Source organism: Paecilomyces variotii (assembly GCF_004022145.1).
Source record: "Paecilomyces variotii strain CBS 101075 chromosome Unknown C8Q69scaffold_6, whole genome shotgun sequence".
NCBI lineage: Eukaryota > Fungi > Ascomycota > Eurotiomycetes > Eurotiales > Thermoascaceae > Paecilomyces > Paecilomyces variotii.
Window position 1 is genome coordinate 548,626 of NW_021167145.1, and position 15,060 is coordinate 563,685.

The 15,060-nt window shown below is 48.0% G+C and overlaps 5 protein-coding genes across 5 annotated transcripts; 2 read left to right on the plus strand and 3 right to left on the minus strand.

The window, feature by feature from the left end:
• Nucleotides 1-249: 249 nt before the first annotated feature.
• C8Q69DRAFT_277905 (hypothetical protein) lies at nucleotides 250-1,562 on the plus strand. The gene has a single exon (XM_028626873.1). The coding sequence runs from the start codon at nucleotides 424-426 to the stop codon at nucleotides 1,294-1,296; it is 873 nt and encodes a 290-aa protein (XP_028484646.1). The 5' UTR covers nucleotides 250-423; the 3' UTR covers nucleotides 1,297-1,562.
• Nucleotides 1,495-3,371, minus strand: C8Q69DRAFT_277907 (kinase domain protein). The gene is made up of 5 exons (XM_028626874.1): nucleotides 2,951-3,371; nucleotides 2,572-2,900; nucleotides 2,198-2,493; nucleotides 1,971-2,133; nucleotides 1,495-1,881 (listed from the first exon to the last, which is right to left on the minus strand). Exons 1-5 carry the CDS (start codon nucleotides 3,292-3,294, stop codon nucleotides 1,694-1,696), a joined length of 1,320 nt encoding a protein of 439 aa, XP_028484647.1. The 5' UTR covers nucleotides 3,295-3,371; the 3' UTR covers nucleotides 1,495-1,693.
• A 4,992-nt stretch (nucleotides 3,372-8,363) lies between these two features.
• On the minus strand, nucleotides 8,364-9,908 carry C8Q69DRAFT_278111 (hypothetical protein). Its single transcript, XM_028626875.1, has 3 exons — nucleotides 9,234-9,908; nucleotides 9,085-9,168; nucleotides 8,364-9,014 (listed from the first exon to the last, which is right to left on the minus strand). The coding sequence occupies exons 1-3, from the start codon at nucleotides 9,674-9,676 to the stop codon at nucleotides 8,615-8,617; spliced, it is 927 nt and encodes a 308-aa protein (XP_028484648.1). The 5' UTR covers nucleotides 9,677-9,908; the 3' UTR covers nucleotides 8,364-8,614.
• A 208-nt stretch (nucleotides 9,909-10,116) lies between these two features.
• On the minus strand, nucleotides 10,117-10,734 carry C8Q69DRAFT_444954 (hypothetical protein; the record flags this gene model as incomplete). Its single annotated transcript, XM_028629034.1, has 4 exons — nucleotides 10,117-10,392; nucleotides 10,448-10,510; nucleotides 10,565-10,648; nucleotides 10,696-10,734. The coding sequence occupies 4 exons, from the start codon at nucleotides 10,732-10,734 to the stop codon at nucleotides 10,117-10,119; spliced, it is 462 nt and encodes a 153-aa protein (XP_028484649.1).
• Nucleotides 10,735-12,728: 1,994 nt separating this feature from the next.
• On the plus strand, nucleotides 12,729-13,427 carry C8Q69DRAFT_444955 (hypothetical protein; the record flags this gene model as incomplete). Its single annotated transcript, XM_028629035.1, has 2 exons — nucleotides 12,729-12,881; nucleotides 13,002-13,427. The coding sequence occupies 2 exons, from the start codon at nucleotides 12,729-12,731 to the stop codon at nucleotides 13,425-13,427; spliced, it is 579 nt and encodes a 192-aa protein (XP_028484650.1).
• Nucleotides 13,428-15,060: the final 1,633 nt, after the last annotated feature.

Sequence of the window (15,060 nt, forward strand, 5' to 3'; positions counted from 1 at the left end):
GCTTTCGACTGCATTGTGGGTTTTCTCCTTTATACAAAACATCTTTCTATCTACAATCTGGACTACATTGCATCTCCACTTCAATAGCATATAGCCGCATCTTATACTCATCATTGCATTATCATCACATTTCTTACTAGCTTGTTGATCTATTCTGGGCATCAGCAGATATATTGAGACATCATTCATCCACTGATATAGTGTAAGTGAATTACTCTCCTATCTACAGCACTGAATAGCAACGTGCATCCTATTATTCGCGACAGATATTATATATCTACCATCTCCTATCTGGCGCATTATATCTATTACATCCCTCCATTCTACTATACGAGGCTTCTACTCTTTTGGCTACCATATATTTCTACATCTTCTCTGACTTCCACCACTGACAATCTATCAAGAATATACATCACCACGAAAATGGTACAGAACAAAGCCCCAGAGAAGGAACGCTGCATACCATTTTCAGCAGGCCTTCCCATCTTCGACGAGGCCACTGGCAAATACGTCCCTCGCAAACCCGCAGCGAGGCCAGTGACGAAACGAAACTGCTCCCCAGTCAAACTTCGAGACATGACCCCTTTCCACAAGGGATATGATGCCGTTCACAAGAACAAACGGGCCAAAATGACTATTTCCGCGGAGTCTAAGAGACGAATCTCGTCCATTGACTATGAGACCGAACCGGAATATAACAGATCTCGCTTTCTCGGACACGGAGATGGAAAGAATCCGCCTGTTTGGAATCCTTATACTGGGAAATACGAGCGACTCTCTTTCAATGAGTTCGGAGCGTATGAGTCGCAATCGGGCAGTGCCTTGGGCGCGCGGCCTGGAAACTATGGGGTTGTTCATGGAACAACGGAACAAAAGGGCACCGTCAGACGGAAGAACGGTGGCCTGGAAGCGGATAATCCTGTCGTTCTGTTTCCTGGAGAGCCACTCGTGGTGGCGACGCGCAAAGCCCTGGAGCTAGAGAAAGAATTCCCAGGAATGCCTCTGGATAAAGCGCTTGCTCAAAAGAAGCGCAGGATTGCGTCGGAGAAGGAAAGCAAGGATCAGCCGGCCAAGAAGAGAGTCAAGGCTTCGACAACAGTGTCGGCTAATCCGTCGAAGGCGAAGGTAGACCTTGCTGCGTGGTTGCAACACAGCAAGAGGACCAGCCAGGGCCGTCACCTGCAAAAAGCAGGTATTCCATCGCGTGCTCAAACAAAGAGCACCCCCGGGCGTTCTGCTATATCTGCTTCGAAGAATACAACCACGGGTCTTCTTTCTCCTCCAGAAACTCCTTGAAGCAATTATACCGGCAGGAATCGCGAGGCCACATGGGTATAGGAAGAGATAGTCCTCAGGACTGTCTCCTCTTCGAACATTGATGTTAATCTTGTTACGGTTTGATGATGTTCGACGCAATTTCATATCGAAGCTTTGTATATACTATTATCCGATCACATCAATACATTGAAATAAACAACGAGGACCAGCCAAGTGTAAATTTCATAGAATAGCCACGGTCTAGACGTTCGGATGCTTGCTAATCGCATTGTCTGCCAACGATAATCCATTATTCTTATCGTATCCAGGCGGTATCAGCCACATCCCAAATTGGCTAATCTTAGTGAGACTTGAAGGCGCCTGCCGGAAAGCAAAGTTCCGACTGCTGGCAGCCTTGAAGACAGTCATACCTGGTTCACTTGAAGAGGCCATGCATTAACCATGGATCAAATAGAAGTTCCTCTGCGGTGGCTCGTTCTTCGGGTATCCAACACAACATTCGTCGGAGGAAACGCAGAAAGTCGTCCTTTTCGTCACTTTCGAGTCTTTCTTCCAGAGTTTCCAGGTTATAATCCGGAAGGGGAGTTACACCTTTCCAATTACCTGACCATATGGATTCAAAAATCGTTAGCTCTGCGAAATCGCATCCGCATTTACGTAGAAAAATTCGAGGGAGGGAGAATTGCACAAACCGGTTGTATCCCAAAACTGGAGACCCGTTTCGCTCCGAGCGAGAAACTCAGGAGGGGGACTCCCTAGAACTGCTTGCATTTCCGCAAGATGATACCCATCATCTAATTTACCTTCGGGATCCCGAGCACTAAAAAGGTGGCGATGCTCGAACAGATCCCAGATCTCGGCCATTATCAGCTTCAGGACGGGTTTGAATACCGATTCGCTCCATGGACAATTATCTTACCAACATTCCAACATTCCAGATATCAACTTTGTAATCCCAAGTCATGTTCAAGACAACTTCCGGTGCTCGATAGATGTCTGGCATAATATCGCCCCGTTGCTGGTCTGTGCCGAGTCGAGCCTCACCTAAATCACAAAGAACAGGCGTCCCATATGAGATGGGGAGCGGCCGTGAGAGGTAAATAGTACGGTCCTCGAGGGTCTTTCGAGGCACAGGCGTTTCAAATTCTGCTTGCTCATATTTGAGAAGAATCGAGCCATCCTTGATACCTAGGAGAATATTATTTGGTTGGAGATCTGTACCATTAGTTATAACTTCCTGTCTTTTAGCTCACCATAATATGGTGACGGTTTTTTGAATGAATTAGTACCAACCAGTGTGTATAACCCGTGCTTCCGTGTGGAGGAAGTCAAGAGCGGCAAGGATGTTCCGAATGGTAGTTCTCACCATTGCGCTACTCATGACCCTATCTGGGAGTAGCGGGGTGAGCTGGCTAAGACTGATCCCGAGAGGTGGATGCACAAGACAAGTGTGAACACCATGTCCGTAGGGGCTCTGGATCTGAAAGTTGTCGATCAACGATCGTAAGCACAGCAGACCGGCGTGGTTAGACTGGATAGTCCGGAGATGTTTGTAAACCTCGATCTCGCGGGTCACAGATGTTGATGCTGTGTAAATTTTTAATGTTATATAACGGTGGTCGCTGTCCTGTTAGTTTGAATAAATGAAGTGGAAATAGGTAGGTATCCTTACGATAAGTCGCGACATAGCCACACAGTTGCGCTGGATCCATAACCCAACTTGCCAACTACTTGATATTTATGATTGAAGATCTCCCCGATGTGGACCGGATAGAACTTTTCAGGTCTGTAAGTAGGAATTGATTCCTCTTCAACAAGTAAGGAAGGATCGATGCTATCCCACCCTGAACTAGGGTAGACCTGCGGTTCTGAAGGAGAGCAGGAATCAACTATGCCACGCTTGCTTAGTCCTATACTTGAAATCGCGGAGACGATACGCAGATGAAATGAGGGTCGTGAGGGAAGAGGAAACGAATGACATCGTTCCCTCAAGACATAGAAGAGTCGCCTCTCCATTGTGCTTCCTGCAGTTGATGAGAAGCACCGGTTTCGCCTTGGCTTTCATTCGTCGGAGAAACCATCGGCCGACAATGATAACCCCAAGCATTCTCTGGTTCTGCTACGAGGTCATCTCTACTTTATGAGGGCACGAAATACTCCTTTCTGTAATATCGTCTTTAATGAATTATCGCTAGTCTGTTCTGAACGTGGAGTGACTGAGGATCGCATCTAAGTACACAGCCTCTCGCGGTTTCACGAACAAATAAGACCCCTCTGTCCGTGACCCTTGCTTGCTGCTCCCCTTGCCCATTTTCGCTTCGGTGAGATTGGGATCTGATTTTAGGAAAGGTTAGGGGTCTAAGATTTCACAGTATGACTGGAGATCCTCATTTTGGAGGGTAGGGGCTTGCTATACGCAAGACTTTTACACCTACCCCACAGGGGGCACCACGAGAAGATATGAGGCACTTATTAAGGTCGGGCACTCAAAAACTCACCTTGCTTGGTTTTACTTTGCTCGCGATTGATACCTCAGAGTATAGGTTAGCCTCACGGTCTAACCCCAGCTCGCCGCTGGCTCTGGGTCAATGGTTGAGGAGTGGGAAGGTGGCAGTTTGGTAAGTATAAATTGGAATCATAAGCAGACGTCTTAGCAGCCGTTTCTACCCACTCGTTGAACTTCTTTCCGCTGGCGAGAACCTGTTCCTCACCGACATTGAGGAGTTGAGAAGTGCCGCTTTCGAAATCAACCACATTTCCAATGTTTGATTCGCGATCGTCCCGATCTTTCGATTGGACGTTGTGCAGTGCTGTCGAAACTGCCATTTCCACCAGGACTCTGGACATATTTCTAGAAAGGAATAGCTAAATACTGGTATGGCGACTCGGTGGTTTTTCCGTCCGATTTGGCTCAGTTTGCCTTCCTCTTTTTGTTCTGCCCAGTGCCGTCCCATTCGGTGTTTCTAATAGCCTCGCCCTTAGTGACAAGGCAAGCCTTGTCTGTCTAGAGGTATTCATCGGGGCAGTTCTTGCCCCCCAAGCTAGTATCATAAACGTGGAACTTTTGGCTATAAGAGAACTTATTGCCAGCAGTAGTCGTCGCGTTGTGTCCAGGGAACTGAGACTCTAGTCTCTGACATATTGTTCAGGAAGCATCTTCACCAGCTTCTTTATGAGTATGCGCACGGCTCTCGAACCTTGCTAGAACCTTTTGTTTAGGAAGTAATTAGTAGCGTTTCTGATATCGGGAACAGAAACCGTATAGGTACGGTCCTAAATAGCGGGTTACCGGGTTCTCCTGTTTGGCGACAGTACCTTGTCTCTCTCTCAGGGAGTCCAGACAGAGTATATGTCATCTGAGTGCACGAAGGGTTACAGCACACAGATAACGACTTGGCCGATACATTGCAAAACCTCTGGCGTAAAGTCCAGGCTGCATTCATTCCACTCCATGATAAAGCTGGAATGCCCAAAGACTCTCTTATCTTGCTGACTATTTCGTATGAAAAGGCGGTAGCCCATTTGCTAGTATAGCCCGAGTGACGGTAAGTATTGAGGAGAATCATAAAGAGTTCCGAAAGTTCACCTCAACATCTTGTCTGCAAAGTTGCCTATAGTGGAAGCTTTTCTTATAAGTCTGATCTGCTTTCAGAAGGTGATATTTAGTGTCATTGCGGACATTGTGGGTGACTTCCTCCGCTGATGGCCCCGCATTTTTCATGATAACTCGCACGTTCTCGGCGTTGATAAGTTCTATGTCTCCCTCATCGAGCTCCTCGCTGTCTGAACTCATGTCAGGATTCTCATATTCGTCTTCTGAGGTCCCTTTAGTGTCATTGTACTCTTCGTCTTTGCCGTCGTCATCCGACACCTTAGCACGCTGGAGAAATATTAATGCCTCGGACTTCTCTGCTATAAGATTATAAATGCTGATCCGCTTCACATATGCATTATATAATGTATTTGGCTGACTGGCACTAGCAGCAAAGTTGCAATAGATACCACGACGTATGCCATCTTCAGCCAATGGAAGGCACAAAAGGTCCTCTAGGGAATGTGTCCTTCTCGAAAAGCATTTGCACCTCGTAATTAACAGAAATATCGTTTAGGTTAATACTCATACGCTTGAAAGTCCCATGGCTTCGGTGAACTGATCGACGGGCAAAAATGAGTCTCGCTCCTCGATGGGAGTGTTGTCATCCTCTGATTCCAGAGCGCTGTCTGGTTCCATCGCGAACGCTTCTGCAGTGTCGGTTTCCATCGTCTCGATAGTGTCGTCGCGACCGTGACAGTGACAGTGTCAGTGTCAGTGATTAAGTGGTAGGTAGTTGTTGAAGTTCAACTCATGGTGATCTTTTAGCTCTTTCTGAATGTTTGGTCGATGAATTTGACTCTACAGAACCCAAAGAATTAGAACAGGGCAGGGGCTCAGTAGTGTTATCGCTCTGATCATCTTTATGGCGCAATACTATTATGCGTTGAGGTGTCGGAGGAAGAGAAGGGATAATATCAGTCCTCGTTGGGGTGGTCGTGTCTGATTGTATTCTGGGTGATCTAGTCCTTTAATTCCCTAGTCCATATACAATCAGTTTCAGTAACAAAATTGGGTCGAATATAATCATACACAGCTTAAGCATAGCTTCCATAGCTGTCGAGAGATCAAAGATAGCCCAAGCGATAGTTAGTAGGATCATTTTCTGCGACGGTAACTATTTCAGATAATTTTCCCACGTCACATAACCAAAGTGCTGCCCATATTCCAGGTTCATGACATACCCTGGCTCGTTCACATATCGCATCTCTCGCCACTGGCCAGGAGTTGGGTTCTTCTTTGGCTTATCCAGCTGCATCTGCTCAGTGTCCTCTTCCGACGGGACAGCAATACCTTTGGAGGCAAGTTCGGCAGCATATTCTGCACGAACCTATGATAGTTAATACAGGTAATTATTCTATAAAAGTCTCATAAACTTACTTGCTTGCGGGTGGCCTCAAGGACAAATTCCTCGCGGCGCTTCCTCTTCCGCTGCCTCATGCTCAGCTATTATATATCAGCATATAAATTTAAACTTATTGGTTTTCTTTATCTTACCTCCCCGGTGAGCGGCCAAGGAGGCTGAGAGGGGCTGCACAGCGGCAGCGGCAACTGCTGTTGCAGCTATTCCTGCTGCTATTTATCAGAAAGATATAGTTAGCAGATTAATCTTTAGACACAATAGGGCGTTTACTCAAAATCTAGATAATAAGGGTTGCATTTTAGATAATAAGTAGTACACACCTGCTCGCTCTTAGCGGCCCCCTTAACTCTCACCGGGTGATTCACAATAATTTTGTCTGATTTAATTATTAGAGACGAACCAGATAAAGGATGACATGTATTACTAACCCATTGTGCTGGTAGTTGTTGCTGTTGCTGTTCTCTAGGAACACTGGACACAGTATATGAAAAGTCCCTGAATTGGAATAGCACCGCATTATAAAAGAGCTTATCTATAAGATCATGACGCGTATAATTCATAATATTGAAGAATTCTATATAGCTCAGCCAATTGCTGCAATCGAGCGAAACCCGGCTATTGTGCAGCTGTGCAACTGGATGATTTTTCCTCTTTTTTTCCGAGCAGGAAATAAGGAGACGAGTAAGAATAGAGTCACTGGACAGATTTATAAGCAAGTGTCTCGGATCTCAGCCACATAGGCAAGCAGTAAGAAGGTGAACATGCGAACAGTTCCGTGGAGATGGAAGAGATAGAAAGAGGAGAAGGTATCTCCAATATCCCAAGGGCTTATATTCCCAGAGTTCGCTGCTGTATCCACCCGATACTGAGTGATCTATGCGGGGGAATGTCTACTTCACCGAGCACTTACGCGAGTGACATGTACTGTGACGGGAAATAGCGCTTTCCGGACCAGACTGAATGCCACGAAGTGGTAATAAGGGGGTGTGAATGAATACCTTCGATCTCGGCTATTCAATATACAACAGGGAATAAAGATGTGCTGGGAGAGTGGAGTGGAGAGGTCGTAACCTGAGAAAAACAGTGAAATGCGTGCTTATTGAATCGAGACTGTCTTAGCAGTCCGTTATTACTCTAATATGTAGCCATGATTTTAAGCTGAGATGCTCGATAGTTACGTTAGAATAACCGGCATATACGAAATGGACAAATACGGGTTTTTTCTTATCGAAGTCGCTATAGTTGATTCGCTGTATCTTTACGTGGTAAGGATTGTTCGAGTTGCATTATGTGATTTTTGTTCTGCCGATGGACTTTCTAAAGCTTCAAAACCAAACAAAATGCCAGAACATAGCTATAGCTACGTTAATCGCGCCGCAAGGTGATATCTTAACTCCTCATGAGAGAAGATCTTCTCGCCTCCTTTCCTTCGTATCCAGTAAAACCCTCACCATGCGGGAATTTTAGACAATCGTGGATCCTTATACAAAGATTAGTTAGTTATGTTTCCAGAGCTCATGCACAACAGAGGATGGAGCCAGATTTCCTACTGTGGGGGCATACTTACTGTCTTATGTGATCCATGGATTTCGCCATACGTCTCGCCTTGTGGACAGTTGGAGAAAGGCCTTTTGAGACAGAGCGATAGCAGACGCCGCCGTATATAGGCCGTCTGAGTCTTAATGACAGATTATATATCAGTATCAGAAGAAAACTGTTCTTAGATAGTCTGTTAAGAGATAAAACTTACAACAACAACAGCAGTAGCAGTAGCATGCATACGGTAGTACTTTGTCATAGGCAATCCATTCGAATTCGTCATTGGTAATTCAATGGACGAGTTTTGAGATAGTTGTGCGTATTGCACCCATCATTGGGAAGCCTTTCCGGCGTTCAACCGATAATCCACCGAACACGTTCATGAATGGATTCGTGTCCATCGTCGTGTTCGTAATGATGATGTTCAGGAACGTTTCTCGGCTCATAGGTTCTGAATCATAAGCGTTAAAGAATGTAAAAGCTCTCGGGTTCTTAATAGTACTTACTACCATTTCTTTACTCCAGCTTCGCACCAGTTTCTTATCACCAGCAGTTTCACAGCGCAGCATATCACCGATATAAGTAGTTCTGAACCTCGGATTTCTAGTGAGGTCCTAAAACAGAGATTGAGCTAGGAGGATTCGTTTGACGACGCTTTGCTGGAAGAAAAAAGGAAGCTAGCCAGCCAAGTCGACGACCCGAAGAAGAGTTGTAGGGATCCAGGCAGACAAACGAGGGGTTCTCCTTTTTGGTCGGCTGGCAGAAAGCCATCAAGAGATATGGAACTCCGGCGTATGTTCAAGACGCATGCGAGCGATTGCCTGATCTCTGTATAGGTTATATCACTTAACAGGGAGACTCGAGGAGCTCAAGAAGTGCCTCTGTCGACTTCGCTGTGTAATGTTTGAAGCAACATGGGCTGTCGCTAAACAGTCATACGGTTTGGCAGTATGAAAGCGAGGAAGACTGAAGGCACGCTGTGACAAGCCCCTTCTGACAAGCATAGTGTGTATTATAAAGCGCTGTAAGCGCCACGGATTGAGGGATTGCCCAATGGTACTCTGTGAATAGCTGAATAGAACAGACAGGCCCTCACAGGACGCTTGCAATTTGCTTGTCTGAGGTTCGATCTGGCGAACTGGACCTGGCGGACTGCACCTGGCGGACTGCACCTGGCGGACTGCACCTGGCGGACTGCACTTGGCGGACTGCACCTGGCAGACTGCACCTGGCGGACTGCACCTGGCGGATTGCACCTGGCGGACTGCACCTGGCGGATTGCACCTGGCGGATTGCACCTGGCAGACTGCACCTGGCGGACTGCACCTGGCGGACTGCACCTGGCGGACTGCACCTGGCGGACTGCACCTGGCGGACTGCACCTGGCGGACTGCACCTGGCGGATTGCACCTGGCGGACTGCACCTGGCGGATTGCACCTGGCGGATTGCACCTGGCGGACCTGGCGGACTGCACCTGGCGGACTGCACCTGGCGGACTGCACCTGGCGGACTGCACCTGGCGGACTGCACCTGGCGGACTGCACCTGGCGGACTGCACCTGGCGGACTGCACCTGGCGGACTGCACCTGGCGGACTGCACCTGGCGGACTGCACCTGGCGGATTGCACCTGGCGGACTGCACCTGGCGGATTGCACCTGGCGGATTGCACCTGGCGGACTGCACCTGGCGGACTGCACCTGGCGGACTGCACCTGGCGGACTGCACCTGGCGGACTGCACCTGGCGGAATGTACCTGGCGGACTTGGAGATACAGACTTGGAGATCTCCAGAGAGGCTGACTGAAAGCCAACCCACCTCAACACGAATCACTCCGATTTGCCATGTGATTCTGTGCTCCCCGTCCCCGCCCGGGCAACACGAAGACGACGACTTATACTTCATTGGCGACCTGGAGGTAGCCAGCTTGAAGCTGACGGATCCTTCACAGGGGTCTTCGGTGAGTAGCTGACTTGGAGCCAGCGAATCTCAACACGAACGCCTCCGATGCGACGTTTCCGTGTGCCTCCTCGGACATTTAGACCCGCGGACTAACACCCTCCTGACAACGACAAATGCGACTTATACATCAAGCAACGACCTGGAAGTAGCCAACTTGGAGCTGACGGATCCTCCAGGGGTCTCCGGTGAGTAGCTGACTAGGAGCCAGCGGACCTCAACGCGGACGTCTACGATACGCCAAGATGTCGTGCCGTCCTGGGCGATTTACAATCGGTTCTATAGTAGGTAGACAGGTTTGACCCTCTCTACCACTACAGTCCCAAAAGACCCATTTAAGATGCGAAGACAACTGAGGAAGGAAAGCGGCTCAGGACAAGAGTTGCCTACGAGAGAGTCTTGAGTTCAGTAATGATCTCCCCGTGGAGACCTTCCTGTTCCCTCAACTTCTGCTCGAAGTCGCCTAGTGCCTTGGTGAGACCACGCTTTATCGCCTTCAGCGTCTTCAGGCTGCCTTTGCTTTCCACTAACGCCGCACACAGCTCCTGCTTACGCAGTTGCTGTCCAGGAGTTAGGGTCCGCGCCGGCTTTTCCGGCTGCATCATGTCCGGCGGGACAAAAATGCCCTTGGACGCAAGTTCAGCGCGATACTCCGCATGACCCTTAAATAAGTAGTTAGTTACCATTTGTCAATCTATGAAAGTCTCAAAAGCTTACTCGCTTGCGGGCTTCGACCGCTTCCGCCTCCAGGCGCTTCCTCTTCTTCTCTGCTCGCGTCAACTATTATGTATTAGCATTGCATGGATATATAAATATTGATATGAACTATCTTACCTTCCCAGTGGGGGCCGCGGAAGGCTGCAGGGGCCTGACAGGCTGGGACGCCTGTGGCTGCTGCTGCTGCTGCTGCTGCTGCTGCTATTTTTAATCAAAAGTTTAAATTAGAAACAGGAACTCATAGATACCAGTAGGAAGCCAAAATAATCAGATTGTATAATGTGCATAGATCATTCCTTGTCGCCCCAAGCAGCCTTCTTGGCCCCCACCGGGAGAGTTTTCGCGAGCTTTCCTAATCTTTGGTATTAGGATTGAATCTGTTAAAGGGATGACATGTATTACTAACCCATACTGTCGCTACTGTTGTTGTTGTTGTTGTTGTCGTCGTCGTTGTTGCTGCTGCTGTGGTTGCTGCTGCTGCTGTCGCTGGTGAGGAAAGAGAAAGGGAGGAGAAGGAGAATTTTGGAAGTTTTCTTTTTTTGTGGGAAAAGGGGGGTGCCAATAACACAGGAAACGACATGTGACTGAGAGAAAGGAGCGAGCACTGCTGTCCATATACGGCAAGTGGGTTGCTCCTCGCCCTTCAGGTCGACGAGAACTCGAAGGATCATCTCTGGTCTTCCTCGTCTCGTCTAATACTGGACGGGATTGATCCTTGTATAACGAGGACTAGTACCAGCAAGATCCAGTGTTCTATAAGATCTATCTCTATATGTCGGGTTGGTACGTCTTTTACGGGCTAGAGTAGCAGCATTGAGGATGCTGCTGTTATCTCTGCAGAGTATTAGAAGTGTCGCAAGATCTTCTATTAGTGACGTTCTATAAGCAAGATATATAGACATTGAGAAACAGACAATATTAATTGGGCTGTTATTATTGATTTGGATCTTTTGCGAAGATTGCTCTTGGTACTAGGATACACGTTCAATCCTCACTGAAAGGGCAGGCTGATATAATAAAGAATCTGGAACGTCTCTAAGCCTATATGCTCCTTGGGATTCTCTTTGAATACCCGCGTAGGAACTAATTGTCCTGCAAAGCTTCTTAGGTTCTCTTCGGGGAAACGTTGTCTACTAAAGACGCTCGAAAACCTCTTAAACCCATGTTTTTGAATTGAGGTAAGCCTGTGATATTAAAACTCTTTCAATCAGACGTTACTCAGAGGTTAGAAAGGATCGTTCTTAACTGTTAACTGTAAACCTGATCTGAGATCTCACTGCTGGTTCTACCAGCTCCATCCAACAGGTTGACAGAATCAATTTCACTGTCTCAAATTATATTTACCCAATCGTTCCAGCAGGACGGCTTCGAGAACCCTCACTAGAGACAGTGTCATCTAACACCCAGGGACGTCTGCAGCTTAATCGCTCCTTTTGTGTTTCCAGCTGGCTGGAGGATCGATCACATGAGATTGGGAGAGGTTGTCCGCAGTTTTCGGAGAAGGAATGTGAGCCTACTCGATCTATCCATATTTTGCTTGTGGAAAAAGGCACGCCCTGGTAGAGCTGTGGTCATGGGTACCTACCTGGTAGCTTGGAATCGGTCCCGATACCGACGACAATATAAGGAGGTGAGGAAGAGAGAGGGATAGAGAGCATGTTAGTTTGTTGTCCGTCTAGTCTATTCCGAGAGTCAACGTCGAAATAAAGTACTTGGTTCGCGTATAAATCATAATCATAAGCTCATAAATAGCAAAACTCCTCTTTGTACGACCTGTAGATGTGTGTATGGCGTTGGCCTCAAAACATCTGTGGGGCCGCAGCTTAGCGGGTTTGCCATGCGCCAAAACGCTGCAAAATATGATAGAATAATGTTTCATGCCCCAGACCCTTATGCATCCTGCACGTGGAGTTCCGAAGATCGAGAGATACGTAGTAGTATATCGCATTTCGCGGAACTGTATCCGCGATACTACATCCCACCTGACCGAACCGCCTGATGTCGCTCACGAGTTCATCAATACTGATGCTCGTCACGTTCGTCGACTTTGTTGGGAAGGCGGAGCAGGAAGTGCGGCTGGAGCTGAAAAATGAGGATCCATCCCTCCCCCGCTACCCGAGTTTGGTAGCGCTCACGTCCGTGGATCGGCTCTTTCCAGCTACTTAATCTTTCGCGCCAGGGGCATTGCTTCTGTTTTCATCAAAGAAGTTGTAACGGTGCCTATTTAACGTCTCTACGATTTGAACATCATATTTCCGCTCCACGAAAAGCTCGAGCAGAAATGTCTGACTACTACGGTGGACCTCCGCAGCATCACCAGTACGGCGCACCGCCGCCTGGTGGGGGATTCGGTGGTTATCCTGGACAGCCTGGCTATCCTCCTCATGAACAAGGCCAATATGGAGCGCCTCCGCAGCAAGGATATTATCCTCCGGTAAGTACTTTTTTTGTAGTAGTATCTCGACTGTTCTGCGCTTCCGTAGCTCTTGGGGAGCTTGTGGATAATGGTTTTGGGACGCCTGGAGAGGACTGAATGCTGATTCTTTCGCACCAGTCACAATCGCCGTACGATCATCAGCAACAGCCGCCAGCTCCTTATGAAGGCCAGCAAGGCTATGCGCCTCCATATGGCGGACCTCCCCAAGGTGGTCCCCCAGGATACGGATACAGCCAGGAAGGACATGCGGGTTATCCGCCCTCCGGATATCCTCAAGAGAGAGGCCACTCACCATATCCTCCCCAGCACCAGGGAGAAGCAGCATCATACTATGGTGGCCAAGTACCACCGCAGGAACATGCGGCAGCCTACCCTGGGGCTCCGGGTGCAGAAGGTGAAAAGGGTCTAGGCGCGTCATTGTTGGGTGCTGCTGGGGGCGGTTTCGCTGGACATAAGATTGGGGGTGGAGCTCTAGGCACGATTGGCGGTGCCCTGATCGGTGCTGTTGGCGCCAACGTGCTGGAAAATAAAGCCAAGAAGTGAGTATCGAAGTCTTTTCCAGTGTAAAAAGGCAATGTCGAATTTCCCTAACTTGTCTTCTTTTCCAGGCACAAGAAGCATAAGAAGAAGCACAGCAATGATCATCACGGGCACCATGGCCACAGTCACGGTCACAGCCATCACAGCCACAGCCGACACAAGTCAAGCTCAAGCTCAAGCTCGAGTTCCAGTAGCAGCGACAGCAACTAAGATCCCAGCACAGTTCCTATTCTTCAGCTGAAAGATGCTGCTGTTTCCATATCGGGTGTCTACTTTCCGATAGATTGATACACACGGTTTGATCAAACAGTTCTCTTCTCCAGAGGAAGTGTATGACCCATTCACAGACTCCTCTGCTGACGCTGCGCGTTTCTATGTGTCATTTTTGTTTCGCCTGATTGTTCCTGTATCCATACTGAGTATTGTCAAACTCGCACTATCACTAGCAGTGAGAATGATGTGTGGTTGTCAAACGGTTATTGTTAACAGCATGAACTGAGCTTCTTGAGCATAATGGTAGTTGTAGGACCGTATCGCTCGGTATCAGCCGAGCTGGCCACCGATGGTGGCAAATGTTCCTGACGTACGGAAGTAGGCGACTAGTTCACCTCCACAGCGGGCCTAGTTGGGTCTGACATCGTCGGCAGAGTCAATTCCGTAGTGGGCTGCTGTTTGAAATCGACACGATCTGAATAATTAGCCTGTGCCAATGACAGTTTCTGTTATTCAATCCTTCTCTAACCGCAAACTTGAGGCGGGAATAATGGAGAATACAAAATCGCCACAGCTAGAAGTAGAGGAATGACAGTATAGAATTACAACGAAAGACGAGGCTATCGAAATAAGATCATGATGATATCTGCTGGACGTCCAGGTTGTCTGCAAACAGGTCACAGGTAGAAATCAGCATGGACAATGACGCTGTTTTTGAGGGGTCGAAAGAGCAGAAGGTGGCCAGAGTTTAAGTTTCCTGGTAAAGGGAAGACATGATGTCTGTTAGATCTTGCAGTGAGTGTCAACGCCACCGGGATCTTGCGACAGAGGAGAAGCAGAACGAAAACTGTATTGCTGACAGTTTTGGCCAGCAATCAGAGCGAAGAAAAGACCAATGAACTCTGTTTTGCTCTGAAGCGTTCGAGAAGGACGTTCTTCTACCTAGATTCGAGGAGAACTGCTCTAATGGCCATTCGATTGGATGTTGTATTAGTGCAACTCCAGAATTTTAGAGCCAGACGAAGAACAAGAATAGTTTCATCAAACCACTAGTCTAGTCCAATTCAAGGCGCCTAGCGACGTAACAGACTGTGGCGACAGGGATAGGATATCAAACAAAAGCGTGATGAATCTGTGGCCGTAAGAATGTCCCGAAAGATATTCCGCAATGATTGGACGCTACTTCCGAGTTCAAATCGATGGCCATCTTGGTATGATCCAGATGCGAAAATGTATGGATTTTCCTCGGACTCTCCAGGAGGAAATTCGTCGTCCGAGACAGGACGAAAATGGAAAAGAACAAGCTTGTGACTGCAGGTGCAGCGTTAAGGTTACTCCGACCCACTCCGACCGGCGACCCGGCTTTTCTTCGCGCCTTTGTTTCGCCGACTTTTCGCGGGGGATAAGGGATAAGGAGGGTGGA